At 32.8% G+C, this 14037-nt stretch overlaps 1 protein-coding gene and 1 long non-coding RNA gene across 5 annotated transcripts; one reads left to right on the top strand and one right to left on the bottom strand.

Moving 5' to 3' along the window:
• Window positions 1-1445: 1445 nt before the first annotated feature.
• LOC146942966 (uncharacterized) lies at window positions 1446-3171 on the bottom strand. Its single transcript, XR_015032914.1, has 2 exons — window positions 2719-3171; window positions 1446-2062 (listed from the first exon to the last, which is right to left on the bottom strand). It is a non-coding gene; the product is annotated as an uncharacterized LOC146942966 (long non-coding RNA).
• A 1718-nt stretch (window positions 3172-4889) lies between these two features.
• LOC146942965 (putative diphthine methyl ester synthase) lies at window positions 4890-8027 on the top strand. 4 transcript variants are annotated; one of them, XM_085757070.1, is made up of 6 exons: window positions 4890-5002; window positions 5286-5583; window positions 5680-5909; window positions 6278-6317; window positions 6524-6615; window positions 7507-8027. In XM_085757070.1, the coding sequence occupies exons 2-6, from the start codon at window positions 5309-5311 to the stop codon at window positions 7692-7694; spliced, it is 825 nt and encodes a 274-aa protein (XP_085613196.1). In that variant the 5' UTR covers window positions 4890-5002; window positions 5286-5308; the 3' UTR covers window positions 7695-8027. The 4 variants fall into 4 exon arrangements, with proteins under 4 accessions (XP_085613196.1, XP_085613197.1, XP_085613194.1 ...); XM_085757071.1 differs by having other exon boundaries at window positions 5278-5583; XM_085757068.1 differs by having other exon boundaries at window positions 5286-5909.
• Window positions 8028-14037: the final 6010 nt, after the last annotated feature.

The raw sequence follows: 14037 nt of genomic DNA, 5'->3' as shown, positions 1-14037 counted from the left end.
ACACCTATATTTTTCTCTCTAGACTCACAGGATTGCATACTCCTTTTTCCCTTTTTCCCATCAACGGTAACACACAGTAGAGTTCAATTGACCAACGATTCAGGATTCATGTTTCTTCTCGCTATCATCGATGCCCATCTCCAGATCTCACACGATTCACAATTCATGATCTCCTTATTCATATTTCATACCCAAAGGTTGTAATCTTTCTGAATTTCATTTAAAGGGATTCCAATGTGATCCATTCAAACCATTTTCTCACAAATTCAATTCAGTTGCTATGAAATCATGTTTATTCTCACCAATCTCAATTACAAAAATTCAATTTAGGCATATAGTTTGCATCAGTTTCAATGCATATGTGAAATGGTTGAGAACAAGTTTTCAAGCAGGAGAATGAATATCATTAGTCATTACGGTGGCGGCCATCAAATTGATTTTTTTTTTAAGGATATTGAGGATTATACATTTAGACACAATATTGCAACATTTAATCCTCAATATCATTTCTCCTCCTCCAATTGTGTCAGTCCAAAACTGAATGATGGCAATGGCTCTAGGTCCTTAGTTTTTTTCACCTGCTGGATCAAAGAAAACCATTAGGCACATCTAATGGTTTTGGAGTACAACTCACAGAAACTATTTCCACAGTAAAATGGTTTTTGAGTCCAACTCACAGAAACCATTTTCACAGCAAAATGGTTTTGGCATAATTTTATACAAAACATACTATATAATAAGGACATTTGTGACTAACGTTATTTTTTTTACGTTAAATATTGTTCTTATAACTTGATGTTAATGAGCTCGATGGTGTTATAAATTATAATAATTATAATTGAGGCAAACATAATGCATTATATTGAATCCCTGAAAAAAAAAGTGCATTATATTGAAAATCTACAAAAAAGTAAAAACAAGATGATATTGTTCATTTTGTTTTCCTTTTCACCGTCATGGTTAAATACAGTAAAAGGATTGTAATTCACACTGGAAAATATGTTGCACGTTCTTCTCCTTTTTCTTCATTCCTACCCCACTCTTGCAAATTTACAATGAAACCATAAAAAAGGGAAAAAGAGAAAATCCTAGAATGGATAAAAAAAATGTTGGATTGGCGAAATAAAATCCAATGTGTTAAATCCTACAGTCACGCCACTCATTCACCAATATAAGGGGGGTGCGGTTATCATGCATAAGGGTGTACGAAGCAATTATGTTGGGCTACCGGGTAATGGGCTGAGATTTATGCAGGGTGCATAAGGATTCCTTATGCATGAAACCGCACCCCATATGCGGGAGCTCTAGTGCACCGGATTGCCCTTTTACACACTTTCGATTTATTCTTTGAACAAACATAATTTTAATTTTAAGACGGAGAAAACTACCCAAAAAACCAACAATATAATAAATATAATATTTTTTAAAAAATATAATAAATAATATTTTTTTTAAGAAGCCGAAATGGAATTTATTAAAATCGCAATGAGTCATGACCAGTACAAGGAGTGATAGGCTATGAGTCGTAAAGTAGCATCATACAAAGGATAGATGGGAGCACCCAATTGTAAACTCATACACCCGTACATCAAAGACAAAATCTAAAAAACTTACGGGAAACACCAATAAATGGCTACCTCCGAAATCAATAAAAGGAAACACCAAAAACAAAGCTAACACCAAAATCAAAGACAACCTCCGCACAACAACATAAACAAAAGTTGTACCAAATCCCCCAAACATTATCACAAACTGCCACAAAAACAACTTCCACCATTACATTTCGCTGCTCGCACACAACCCCCAAACAGTAACATCAAAAACCAGCACAGCAGCCAACAACCTTTGAAAAACACTCGGTAATAAAACCCCAAACAACATCATTAGCTTTCTCAAGCGCCTTCATCCAACAACACACCTCCCAAAGAATAGCAAAGCCGACCAAAACCCAGGTAACATCATACAAAAAGAAAATTGGTCCTCAAAATTACACTCACAAAACGTCCTATGGCTGAAACGACACACATGCCCAATATACCCAAACACCTCCACCAAAGCATACCTACAAGTATATGAAAACCCTTATAACAACACATGTGTTACTCTTCCCACACCTGAATCCAACCAAACGACTTCGAAACCAATCAAAAAACAGGTCGAACAGTTGAGATGTCTTACACCTAAGACCAAACAATCGATAAACTAAAATTGAACATCAACCACCAAAAAACAATCAATAGAAGCCATTGAACGGCAACCAGAGAGCGACGAAACCACTAAAACCCAGAATCACAAATCAAAGACAAACCAAACAAAACCATCACCACACACAGTGTTGCCGTTGGAGAGATGCAACACCGTCGTTTAAGAGAATCAACGACAAATGATCGTAGATTGAAAAAACAACAACCACCTTCGCCACAACAACAACAACAACAAAAACCGATGTCACCTTAACGAAATCCACCTTCGCAACAACAACAACAACCATCGCAACCACAAACTCCACCTTCACAACAAAAACACCAAATATCGATCCACAACGACAATAACAAACAGACCCTTTTGGATTGAACGGAACCAGACCCTTTCGGATTTTTTGAAACCTAACCACAACAAAAATAGGCAAATCTTCATCCATCTAATCTCTGTTCAATAACAAAAGCAACAACACAAAACAATATGAGAACAAATAACCAAACCGTCGAAAACACCGACCACCGTCAAAACAGAACAGAACCGACGAGCAACAACACACAACCGGTAACACAACGGCAACAAAGCATCTACAAACACACAGTGAAGGATCGAAACCGGAGAAAAACCAGCACCATCGTGAAGGATCGAAACAGGAGAAAAACCCCGAATCACCGCAAGATACGACAGATCTACTAACCATACCCCCTATCTTGGTGGCAGCGGCGAGATCACGGTGACAAGGAGCGCTGATGAAATAGAGAACAACTTTGAACCAAGACAAAGAGAACGAAAACAACGACGTCGACGGGTTGGAGAACAACCCGTTAAGGTTGAATGGTGATGCGGAGATTAAAGAACTCGTCGCATCACCACTGTGAGTGTCTACATCGTACTGTTTGGATTTGGAGGAGGAGAAAGGGAGGAGCGATTGGTTGTGTGGTTGTTTATGGAGGTGAAGAAGTTTCGCACAATACAAACAAAATTAATATATTTTAATGACACAAGATAGTATTTTTATGGTTAAATTTGTTTAAGGATATAATTGAAAAGAGAAATAGTCAACCCAAGAGAGTCTACTTTCTTTACATATAACTAGCGAAAAGACTACCACTCGGTGCCCATCTTTCGATTTTTTATTTTGTTAAAGCGTGTATATTATCAATGATATTTTATCAAAATTTTATTTTGTTAAAGCGTGTATATTATCAATGATATTTTATCAAAATTTATGTGTAAATTACAAACAATAATTTATATAATTTTTTTGATATAGATTAAAATTATAAATATGGATTCCTTAAATATATATATATATATATATATATATATATATATATATATATATATACATACATACATATATAAATATGGATATTTATGACTTTTAAATGTAACAAACTCGACAAATCATATTTATCTTTTCATATTGACAACAATAATATGACAAATATAATAAAAATTCTTTATATATAATAGATATAGATATAATAGAAATGTTGATAACACCAACAATATAACATTATTATAGAAAAATATGTTTAAAGGTATAATTGAAATAACAAAAAAGTCAACCCAAAAGAGCTTAAACATGTTATTTTCTTTATATATAGTATAAAATAGATATAAATATAATATAAATGTTGATATTTTAAAAATAGTCATGAGTTTTTTAAATCTAATCATATCAACTATCGCATATTGATACATAAAAAATTTCTTCCGCATATATAAACATAAAATTCTTAACGAGTGCGGAGCAAATATTTAACGATTTTTTAAATGTAAAATAAAAAATTATTTAACAGAAACACTACATTAATGTTTATATTTTGAAAATAGTCGAGTTTCCAGTAAAGATTGAGTTTGTTACTTTAAAGTTATTATTTTCAATATAAAAAATTTAAGTTTTGCTTTCTTAACAAATAGCCTAGCATGACCTTCCTTAAAAAAATAAAAAAAATCTAGCACGACCCATAATTAATCATTTTAAAAAGACAAATGTTAACTTGTGTCATCATGGGCACATGCTAAAGAACTTATTATAGAAGTATACGTATCAAAAGTCGTGCATCCAATTTTTAAAAAGTTAAAATGTTATGTTTTCCAATGCAAAGTTACTCTTTTTAGGTTCCTTAACATGTGCCCTAAGGGCACAAGTTAACATGACCCTAAATTTTTATGAAAATTTACGCATCTAATAAATATTAAATTTTTTCAATGAATAATTCTTTAATTGAGTAAGTTCCCTTAAGCGTTAGCAAGACTCTTAGAGCATCCACAATGGTGGGTGCTTCACCTATTAAGCACTGGAATTAATAGGCACCCTCGTTGTGTAGAGAAAATGTTTGGTGTTTATAGAGAATGGTGGCTATATAAGCACCCTCTATCTCTTTAATTTTTGCGGGCCATATGTAATAAATTGTACACAAACCAATAAATTTTTTTGAAATACAATGACATTTCGTTATTAATAAGATCTATTTATTAACTTTTTTCTTATGTGTTGGTTTGGAGAGATTAAGTGTTTATTAAGTAATATCATCGAAAATTAAAAAAATAGATGATATGCATAACTCACTCAAACACTCAAAATGGTGTGCTAAGTTGCAGATGGTCTTGATGTTAACCTAAAATTACTTGACGGCTAATAAAAAAAAGGGTATTTATTAACCTAAAATTACGGAGTATGAGTTTTTGAACCCAAAAATCCATAATATTGACTACTTTTCATTTGCTGTTCGCAGCAAATTCTCCCTCCCGCGCAGACGCCTCAATCCTTCTTACCTATCTCTGCGCTGCAACAGTAAGTTCTTCTCTACTGCGTTTGATTTGTTGTTTTTCTACGATTTGATTTATTGCTCTTGTTCTTCATCGATGCTTTTCTTCACTATTTTGGGTTTCCAATCATTGTTTTGTTGCTTGTTGCTGGGTATGTTGTTAAGGTTCAGCTGATTTTTCTCCACTGTCATTGTATCAATTGATTTCAAGATGTTGCATTGTATGAATTCAGTACTTTTCTATTTTGAATTGAATTGATTCTCTGTGTGAATTGAACTGATTTGTTATTGTTGATTTGAGTAATCAAGAAGGAGCACGTTTCAGTAGAAAAATGTTATACATAATCGGTTTAGGCTTGGGAGATGAGCAAGATATCACACTCAAAGGTTTAGAAGCTATCCAAAAATGCGACAAGGTTTACATGGAAGCTTACACTTCCCTTCTCTCCTTCGGCCTCTCTTCACACGGCCTCTCCAACCTCGAAAAACTATACGGTAAACCCATTACTCTTGCTGACAGAGAAATGGTTGAAGAAAAAGCAGATGATATTCTCTCCCAAGCTCAACTTTCTCATGCTGCTTTCCTTGTTGTTGGTGATCCTTTTGGGTACGCACCTACTCTCATATCTAATCTATATGATATGATTATGCCTAAGCAATTTTATTGTTTTGCTTCCATTATTGATTTTGGTGTTTTTCACAGGGCTACTACTCATACTGACCTTGTTGTCCGAGCTAAGAAGATGGGAATTGAAGTCAAAGTTGTGCACAATGCATCTGTGATGAATGCAATTGGGATCTGTGGTTTGCAGCTATATCGTTATGGAGAAACTGTTTCAATACCTTTCTTTACTGAGACGTGGAGACCTGATAGCTTCTATGAAAAGATTCAACAAAATCGAAATTTGGGACTTCACACACTTTGCTTGTTAGGTTAGGTTACTGTCTGTTATTTTTACTCTCAACTTGTGCTCAATTGTTTGAAATTTTTGTGCCTGTATCAATGTCGCTTTTACAAGAAAATACATTGAATTTGGAATAACTAAGTGTTTGTTCCTGTTTGTATTGATCAACTCAAAGCATAAAACTTCTTTACTGAATTTATATAAAATGTCAAAGCCTAATAATATCATGTAAATATCTAAAACATGGTTAGCCATATAAATATTTTAAGCGATTGTGCTGGCTGAAGTAGATAAGAGCATTAGAGGGGCATCACGGTTCTTTGGAAAGGGTACTAAAGCTCATTCTCTTTGCTTATTGAGAAAACTAATATAATTTTCACTTTGATATGGTTACAGATATTCGGGTGAAGGAGCCGACACTTGAATCTTTGTGCAGGTTGGTTTGACAAGTAGTCCTTTATTTTCCATTGATTAGGTAGTTTCTTAAGCTATCATTAAGTATTGGTTGCTGAGGTTCTCTGGAAATCGCTATTATGTTAGCAATATCATGGCATTGAGTTTTGGTCTTATTAAATGGTTTGTTTTGTCTATATCTACCTATTCACTGATTTTCATTTATCTCTGTCCGTTTGTTCATTTTAGAGGAAGAAAAGCATACGAACCTCCCAGATATATGACTATAAACACAGCCATTGAGCAGTTATTGGAGATTTCACAAGCACGTGAAGAATCTGGTGAGTACTTTGACCATTCACATCACTCTAGGCATGAGTTTCATATCTGGCTTATGCATTTCTTGATTGTTGTAATAGTCAAATGTACATGTTTGAAATTTGATATGTATTTTACCTTGTTTGCCAGAAACTTACTCTAATAAGCTCATTTTCAGCTTTTTAAAAATTACTATGCTATCAAACAATGAAAGTTTCCCTAATGGAATAAAAGAAGCAAACTGGTGTGTAGACATATCACTGCTGCTATTATCAAGCAACTTATCAATAACTTTTCTCACCCAAATTCCTTTACCCTTTATAATTTGTGGCTGTTTAAAGCATAAATTAAATAGACATAGAAGTCAAAGCACTTATATATCTAGGATTTTTTTTTATGCGCATTTGCTTACTTCCTCTTTGGCTCTTTTCGTTTGGTCTAGCTTATCTTCAAAGACACAAGAAATAAAATGATAATATTCTAAGCATTAGAGCCCATAAAATGTGATCCCATTCTCATTCTCAAAGATTATATAAATACTACACTTTGCCATCTAGTCTCTAATGTGTTGGATTGTGCAGATGAACTGCTACAATTAGTTCGAGTCTTGAGAAATTATAGTAAAACTAGACTCATTATAAATTTAGTATGCTAAAATGCTTTAGTGTCGAATTTTGTTTGAGCTGCTGATATATATCAATGCTGCTGATATATATCGATCATTGATTAATTTCTATATTTGTGGTTCATATATATTAGCTTGCAGTTGCTGTTCTGGATCGTATTCTTGTCTTATATTATTATCTGATTAGGAAACAATTTTCTCGGTGATATTTGTTTTGATACTTGAGCTATTATTTCTCACAAGAATCATATCCATCAAACTGAAAGTAGTATCCCACCTTGCCTTGCAGCCTACACAGAAGATACCGAGTGTGTTGGGCTTGCTCGTCTGGGAAGTGAAGATCAAATAATAGTAGCTGGAACAATGAAGCAACTACAATTGATTGACTTTGGAGCGCCTTTGCATTGCCTAGTAATAACAGGCAAGACCCATCCCTTAGAGGAAGAAATGTTGGATTTTTACAGATGCAAACCGTAGTTAAACATCGAAGACACATGACCATTTAATTCAGAAAAAAAAAACCTGTTTGTGTTGAAGGAGTCCCAAAATTTGTTGTTTTGTAAAACATTTTGTTTGCCAATCGGAGCCGAATGTGTTTATGTTTAATGTTTAATTCATTAGTGGCCTAAAAATAACAGCGTAGGGGTTTTAATTTTTGCATATCCTAGTTTTAGCCAACTTGAAAAATTGAAGTGTTTATCCTTGTTTCAGATGATGCTCCTAGTGAAATTATGTAAAAGGATTAAGATTTCAATAGTCTGTAAAATTATTTTTTTTGACATATTAATGCTTCTTGTTTGTTCTATAAAACTTAACTGGCAATTGCATTCGCTGCAATTATAAATTCCTGCACCAGGAAACTCCTCTTTCCAACGCTTCGTTCATTCTATTTTTTCGTTGAGATCCTTTTTCGAATATTCAGCAGCAGCAGCTACTAGTGAACATATAAGAATGGGTTTGTAGTTTAGCCTTTTGCAAATTTATATTGTTGTTGGAGAGCTATGTGATTGAAAAAGTTCTAATCTAGTAATTAGAATGAAGCAAAATCACAGGCACTGTTTTATATGCAACTCTATTGGGTGTCATCACCTTCTTTAACTTAAACAGGCAAGGAAACTCTGCTAGAACCTTCAGGTTTGATTTATTTCTAACGTATGATGGAAACATGGCTACAATGGTTTTATTTTGCTCTATGGATTCTTCCTTCTATCCGTGAGCATTATGATACGCCCTTTCTCTCTTTTCTTAAGCTTTAGTATGAGAATGAGGGATATAAACCTCGTAGCCACATCCTCACCTTTGCCAATGTAGTTCATTTTGGGAACTCTGCAGCAGGAATCATAGGATCAACGTTTTGGTAAGACAAATGTCAAATTTTTAATATCTACTAGAAGTTTCACTCATCAAGTTGCTCAACTCCAGCTGTAAACTGTATAAACAATTTTTTACTATGATTGTCGTTATGCTTTGTAGCATGCACCTCATTATCTTTGATTTTTATTTCCTTTTTTTTGGCTTGAATAATCTGATCTTTTTCAAATGACTTTGATTCAATTTGTAATAGGTGCTTAAGAATGATTTGTTGTGTTTCTGTTGCTAAACACGCTGGATTCAATTTCTTACTTTTTCTTATTCAATTTCCATGTGGCTGTGGTAGGTTCCTATTTCTTGTTTGGTTTGGCTTTTCAACATCAAGAAGTGATTCTACGACCTTCAAAAGTGAAAAACTGAGTTCTTAATGGTGTTTGGTTTTGCTTTTAAGAATTGATTCTATCCTCCAAAAGCAATTATCCTTAAAGCTACAAATCCTAGCTTCTAGCTTTTCTAGAATCAATTCTACATTAAATTTTCTATTTTGATTATTACAACCTATTATTTTCCTTTATTGCCCTTTATCAATTCTCCTTCTTTTTGCTTTGTAATTTAATTTGATGAACCAAATTTAATTAGAAAACTTAACGAACCAAATTAGCCCCCGAAAAATGTTTATGGTCATGACTTACCAAATTTTGAATTTTTCTTTACGGTGTCCCCATTCAAATTTACTGTATTTTTTCTTTTACATTTCTTTTACGCTATATTTTATCATTTTTGACAACTAACTCTAGTATTATTTAACTTAAATATATTTTATCAAAAAATATAAAATATATGAACAAATATTTTGTAAAAAAAAAAATAGTTTAATGATCGTATTTATTATGTTTTAAATTAATATATAGAAAAATTATTTATTTAAATTAAATAATATATCTACATTTAGTATTGATCTACATATACATTAGACTAAGCACGTTTACTTGAATTTAGCTATGTCCATTTTAGTAATTATACATTCAAAAGCAATTTTGATAAAAAAAACTATCCAAACAACATTCAATTTGTTTAATCAATTCTGCATTATTGTATCCAAACATAAATCAATTATCTCAAAATCAATTCTGTCAGAATCAATTCTATCAGAATCAATTCTATTAGAATCAATTATATCCAAAGTTGAACCAAACACACACTAAGTGTAATCGGGAGAAATGAATAAGGCTGCTTCATTGTTTTATAAGAAAATTTTGCCCCTCTCAGTTGGATAGGATGTCCTCTACACAAAAGACTTATGAGTTGAAATCATCTCCATTTCTTAAAATAAATGGATTTTTTCATTACTATAACTTTAGTATATATATAAACTAGTTTAGAGCCCCGACGTTGCCCAGGTTAGATATTAAATAAGTTTATAAGTTTGTGTGCACGAATACACGTGTAAGAATATTAAATTGAATTTATTTAAATTTACAATTATAATAATATCTTAAAAATAAATATAAATGGTGAGAGTTTTGGGTCTCTTTAAATATGTGGTCATAGGTTTGTTTGTGGCCCTTGCGTATGAGAAAAAATCGATTGAAAGGGAAGAACCCAACTTTTGTGCTCCACCGATTCCTGACGGAGATAAGTCATCTCTAACGATGGTGAAATTTGTGAACCTATATCATGGTTACCAAAAAAAAGGTATAACAAATAAATATATAAAAGACATATAAATTGTTTCCTTAAAAAAAATTATACAGCTTCACAATGGTTATAGTTTTATAAATTTTCTCATAGGAAATTGGTTTAAATTTATAGTTGTTATTAGAAATTAAGATACTTTTTATCTTTTTAAAAAAAAGATATTTTTTATCTCATAACATATTACATCAATCAACGCAGATTGATATTATTTTTTGTTACAATAACAAAGATTGATATTTTGTAACATTGTCGTTTCACACAGTGCATTTAATTTTGATCCCCTATAATATCATCAACAACAAAATTAAATAAATTTTAGCATAGAAAAATAATTAAGTTAATGTGAAATCATGTTAGAAACGTCCACGAAGAAAAAAATTTGATGCATGCTCTATCATCCATAAAAACCACATCGATTAAATATATGTGATCTCTTTAAAATCCGGCATTCTTCACATTCTACTGATCCTAATATTGAGTCTCGATATTTTATATTTAGAGTGTGCATAATGTTAATAAAGTTTCTAAAAAAAATCAATAGTATATGAAAAAGTGTATGAAAAAAATTATAGAAGTGATATTTGTCAAACCTGAAGAATGAGAAATGTTGACTTCAAAGGTGTAATTATATTTGTGCTAAAATTATGTGAGTAGCTGTTTAGCAAAAATCCCTTAATTTTATAGTCCTAAAAATACATGAGTAGTTAAATTTTGTAGCAATAATTTTTGGAAAAGAAAAACAAAGAACATAATGTTGAAATTTATAATTTGGTTAATTGGGAATCAAAATTGAATCAAGGCATTGTAAGTGTGTGTGTGTGTAAACATCAGTAGAAGTGTTCAAGATGTTTGAAAAGTTGTCTTCAAAAATCAAAAAATTAAAATAACGAAAAGATGAAAACATGTTATATTAAAAAGTAGCATTAGAAAGTGGTTGAAATATATATATATATATATATATATATATATATATATATATATATATATATATATATATATATATATTGTATAGGGGAATGCTAATACACACACGCCTTAATTTTAGAAGGTGTGCATTAGCATCATACACATTTTTTTTTGGACATAAAATGTCTTTTTCTCTTTCTTTAGTTAAGATCAAGAGTATTACTTTTCCCACCCTATGGCCTCCTCGCGCGCCCTGTAAAAATTCCAAAAATACCCCTGGTCCGGATTACATATTCCGAACCAGATTGCTAGTGTTTCCGGATTATACAATCCGGACCAATTCGATATGCATATTTTGTGTCTTTCTTTGATGTCAAGGGTCTCTGTTGGCCGTTATACGACCCCCGCATAAGCTGCAAAGCAATTGCAGGGGTCGTATGAGCGGTCAACAATGACCATGACACCACAAACTCTCGTAAAAAACTAAATACATACGAAGAAAATTGAAGAAAAGTGGTGAAGTGTTTTCCGGAAATCTTAATCCGGACCAAATGCTATACGCTTTTTTGTGTCTTTCTTTGATGTCAAAGGTCTCTGTTGACCGTTATATGAACCCCACATAAGCTGCAATGCAATTGCAGGGTTCATAGGAACGGTCAACAATGACCATGACACCACAAACACTCCTACAAAACTTAAAAAATTTGAAGAGAATGGAAGAAAATAGGTGAAGTGAAGAATGATGGTGTTTGTTGAAGATGGAAGCCTATTTATAGCCTTAAACAAGTCCTAGGTCATTAATACAGTCAATGAAAACGTGGTAATAGTTGTAACCGTCCAACCACTAATTGATGACACTCTTTGAAAAGAAGCCAAGCACTCTTTCAAAAGAAGCCAATGCTGAAGCATTCCGGATTATACATTCCGGAATGTCCTTAGCCCTACAAAGAAGTGCAAACGTTCCCCTCGTTCACCATAAGAGCACCATAATCGCACTAATAATATATTCCGGAATTCAAAGGTGCATTCCGGATTGTATATTCCGGAACGCCTCAGTGTCATGGCCGGTGGTCTGCACCACACGCATTTGTCGGTGGTCAAGTCAAAAAAACGTGTTTTACCACGTTTTTTGACTGCATTAATGGTTTCCCAACCATTTTTCACCCACCCCTCCCTATAAATACCCTTCCAAACCCCACCATTTCTCACACCATCCCTCTCCTCCTCTTCTTCCTTCTACAACCATGGTTTTCCATCGTTGGCCTTTCATAGATAAGGGCCTCGTTGAAAACTTTCAGGGTTTGTATGAACGGTCAATGAGGATGGAACCGCGCTGCAATGAAGGGCGGTTCATCTGAGGGTCATGTGGGTCAGTGTGGTTATTAGCTTCGCCTGTCGGGGCGTAAGTCTGAGCACCCCCCACCTCCCTCAGGGGCATTGGTTTCTTCTTCCCGCCCTCCTCTTCCCCCCTCCTCCGGTTTTCCTCCAATAGTCAAGCTACTGCTATGTCCGATCACATAGCAGTGGTTAGGCTCTTAGGAGATTAGAATTAGGCTCTTAGGAGATTAGAAATAGATTTAGGATGTTATGTAATAAACTTAAAAAGCTTGAAAATTATTGTAATGTATTGTTCATATATTAATAAAATGAGTTGTTTTTATGTTTGTGTCTTTTTATTTATGTTTTTTATTTTATTCGCATTTTATTTTACTAATTGTAGAGCTTAAAATTGCAAAAGTTCTGCTAAAATACTATTCCGGATTATAAAATCCGGAACTATCTGAAGAATACTAACAATAAGTTCCGGAAAACGAAATCCGTACTAGGGGTAAAATTGGAAAAAAAATAAGGCGCGCGAGGAAAGGCATAGGATGGGAAAAGTAATCATGACTCTTTGAGTAAATTTCTTTCCCACGGGTCCACATTCCACAGCCATTAATTTCTCTCTCTTCAAAAAGTTAGTTTCTCTTTCTCTCAATAAGTTTATTATTATAAAAAAACAAAAATGGCAATTTAATTTTTCTCTCGAACATATAATCACTACCGATTGAATTTCTGATACCAAATCATCCTTTTGGTAATTTTGTGATTTAAATAAATTTAGTAATGAAATGAATTATTGGAAGAAATATTGAGAACAAGGGCGATGGAAGGTGGAAAATTTGATCTGTTCAAGCTTGCCTATGCCACTGCCATAACATTGAAATTTTTGAGAAATATTTCCATTTCATTTCCTAATCTAATTTCACTCACTATATCTATATTTGAATTTGGCCAAAAAAATGCTTTAGCTTTTCGTTCATTGTTTTTGGTTTATTTTCAATTGAACTTTTCATATGAACCAATTAATTAAAAAAAGAGAGAGGGAAAGACATTGAAGTAGACATTGAAGCCTGCGATTTTTTGTTTTTATAATAAAAAACATGAAAAGGCAGCGATGATACCACTCGCTTGGCCTTCAAATACAAACAACCAATAAATGAGGGAAAGAGAAACTAACTTTTTGAAGAGAGAGAAATTAATGGTTGTGGAATGTGGACCCGTGGGAAAGAAATTTACTCAAAGAGTCATGCATTTGATCTTAATTAAAGAAAGAGAAAAGGGCATTTTATGTCCAAAACAAAATGTGTATGATGCTAATGCACACCTTCTAAAATTAAGGTGTGTGTATTAGCATTCCCCATATATATATATATATATATATATATATATATATATATATATATATATATATATATATATATATCAAAGTATATGTATGAGAAATAACATAATAACTAATTGAACCATCTTTCAACAACAACAAAAAAAAACTAATCGAACCCTTTTTTTGTCAAAAAAAACTAATTGAAGCTTCTTTTCCTAAAAAGAAACCAATTGGAGACTTTTAATCATAAAATAAGAT

Source organism: Medicago sativa, chromosome 3 (assembly GCF_051527215.1).
Source record: "Medicago sativa cultivar Bolivia chromosome 3, Bolivia_mono, whole genome shotgun sequence".
NCBI lineage: Eukaryota > Viridiplantae > Streptophyta > Magnoliopsida > Fabales > Fabaceae > Medicago > Medicago sativa.
This window is presented reverse-complemented; position numbering and strand designations above follow the sequence as displayed.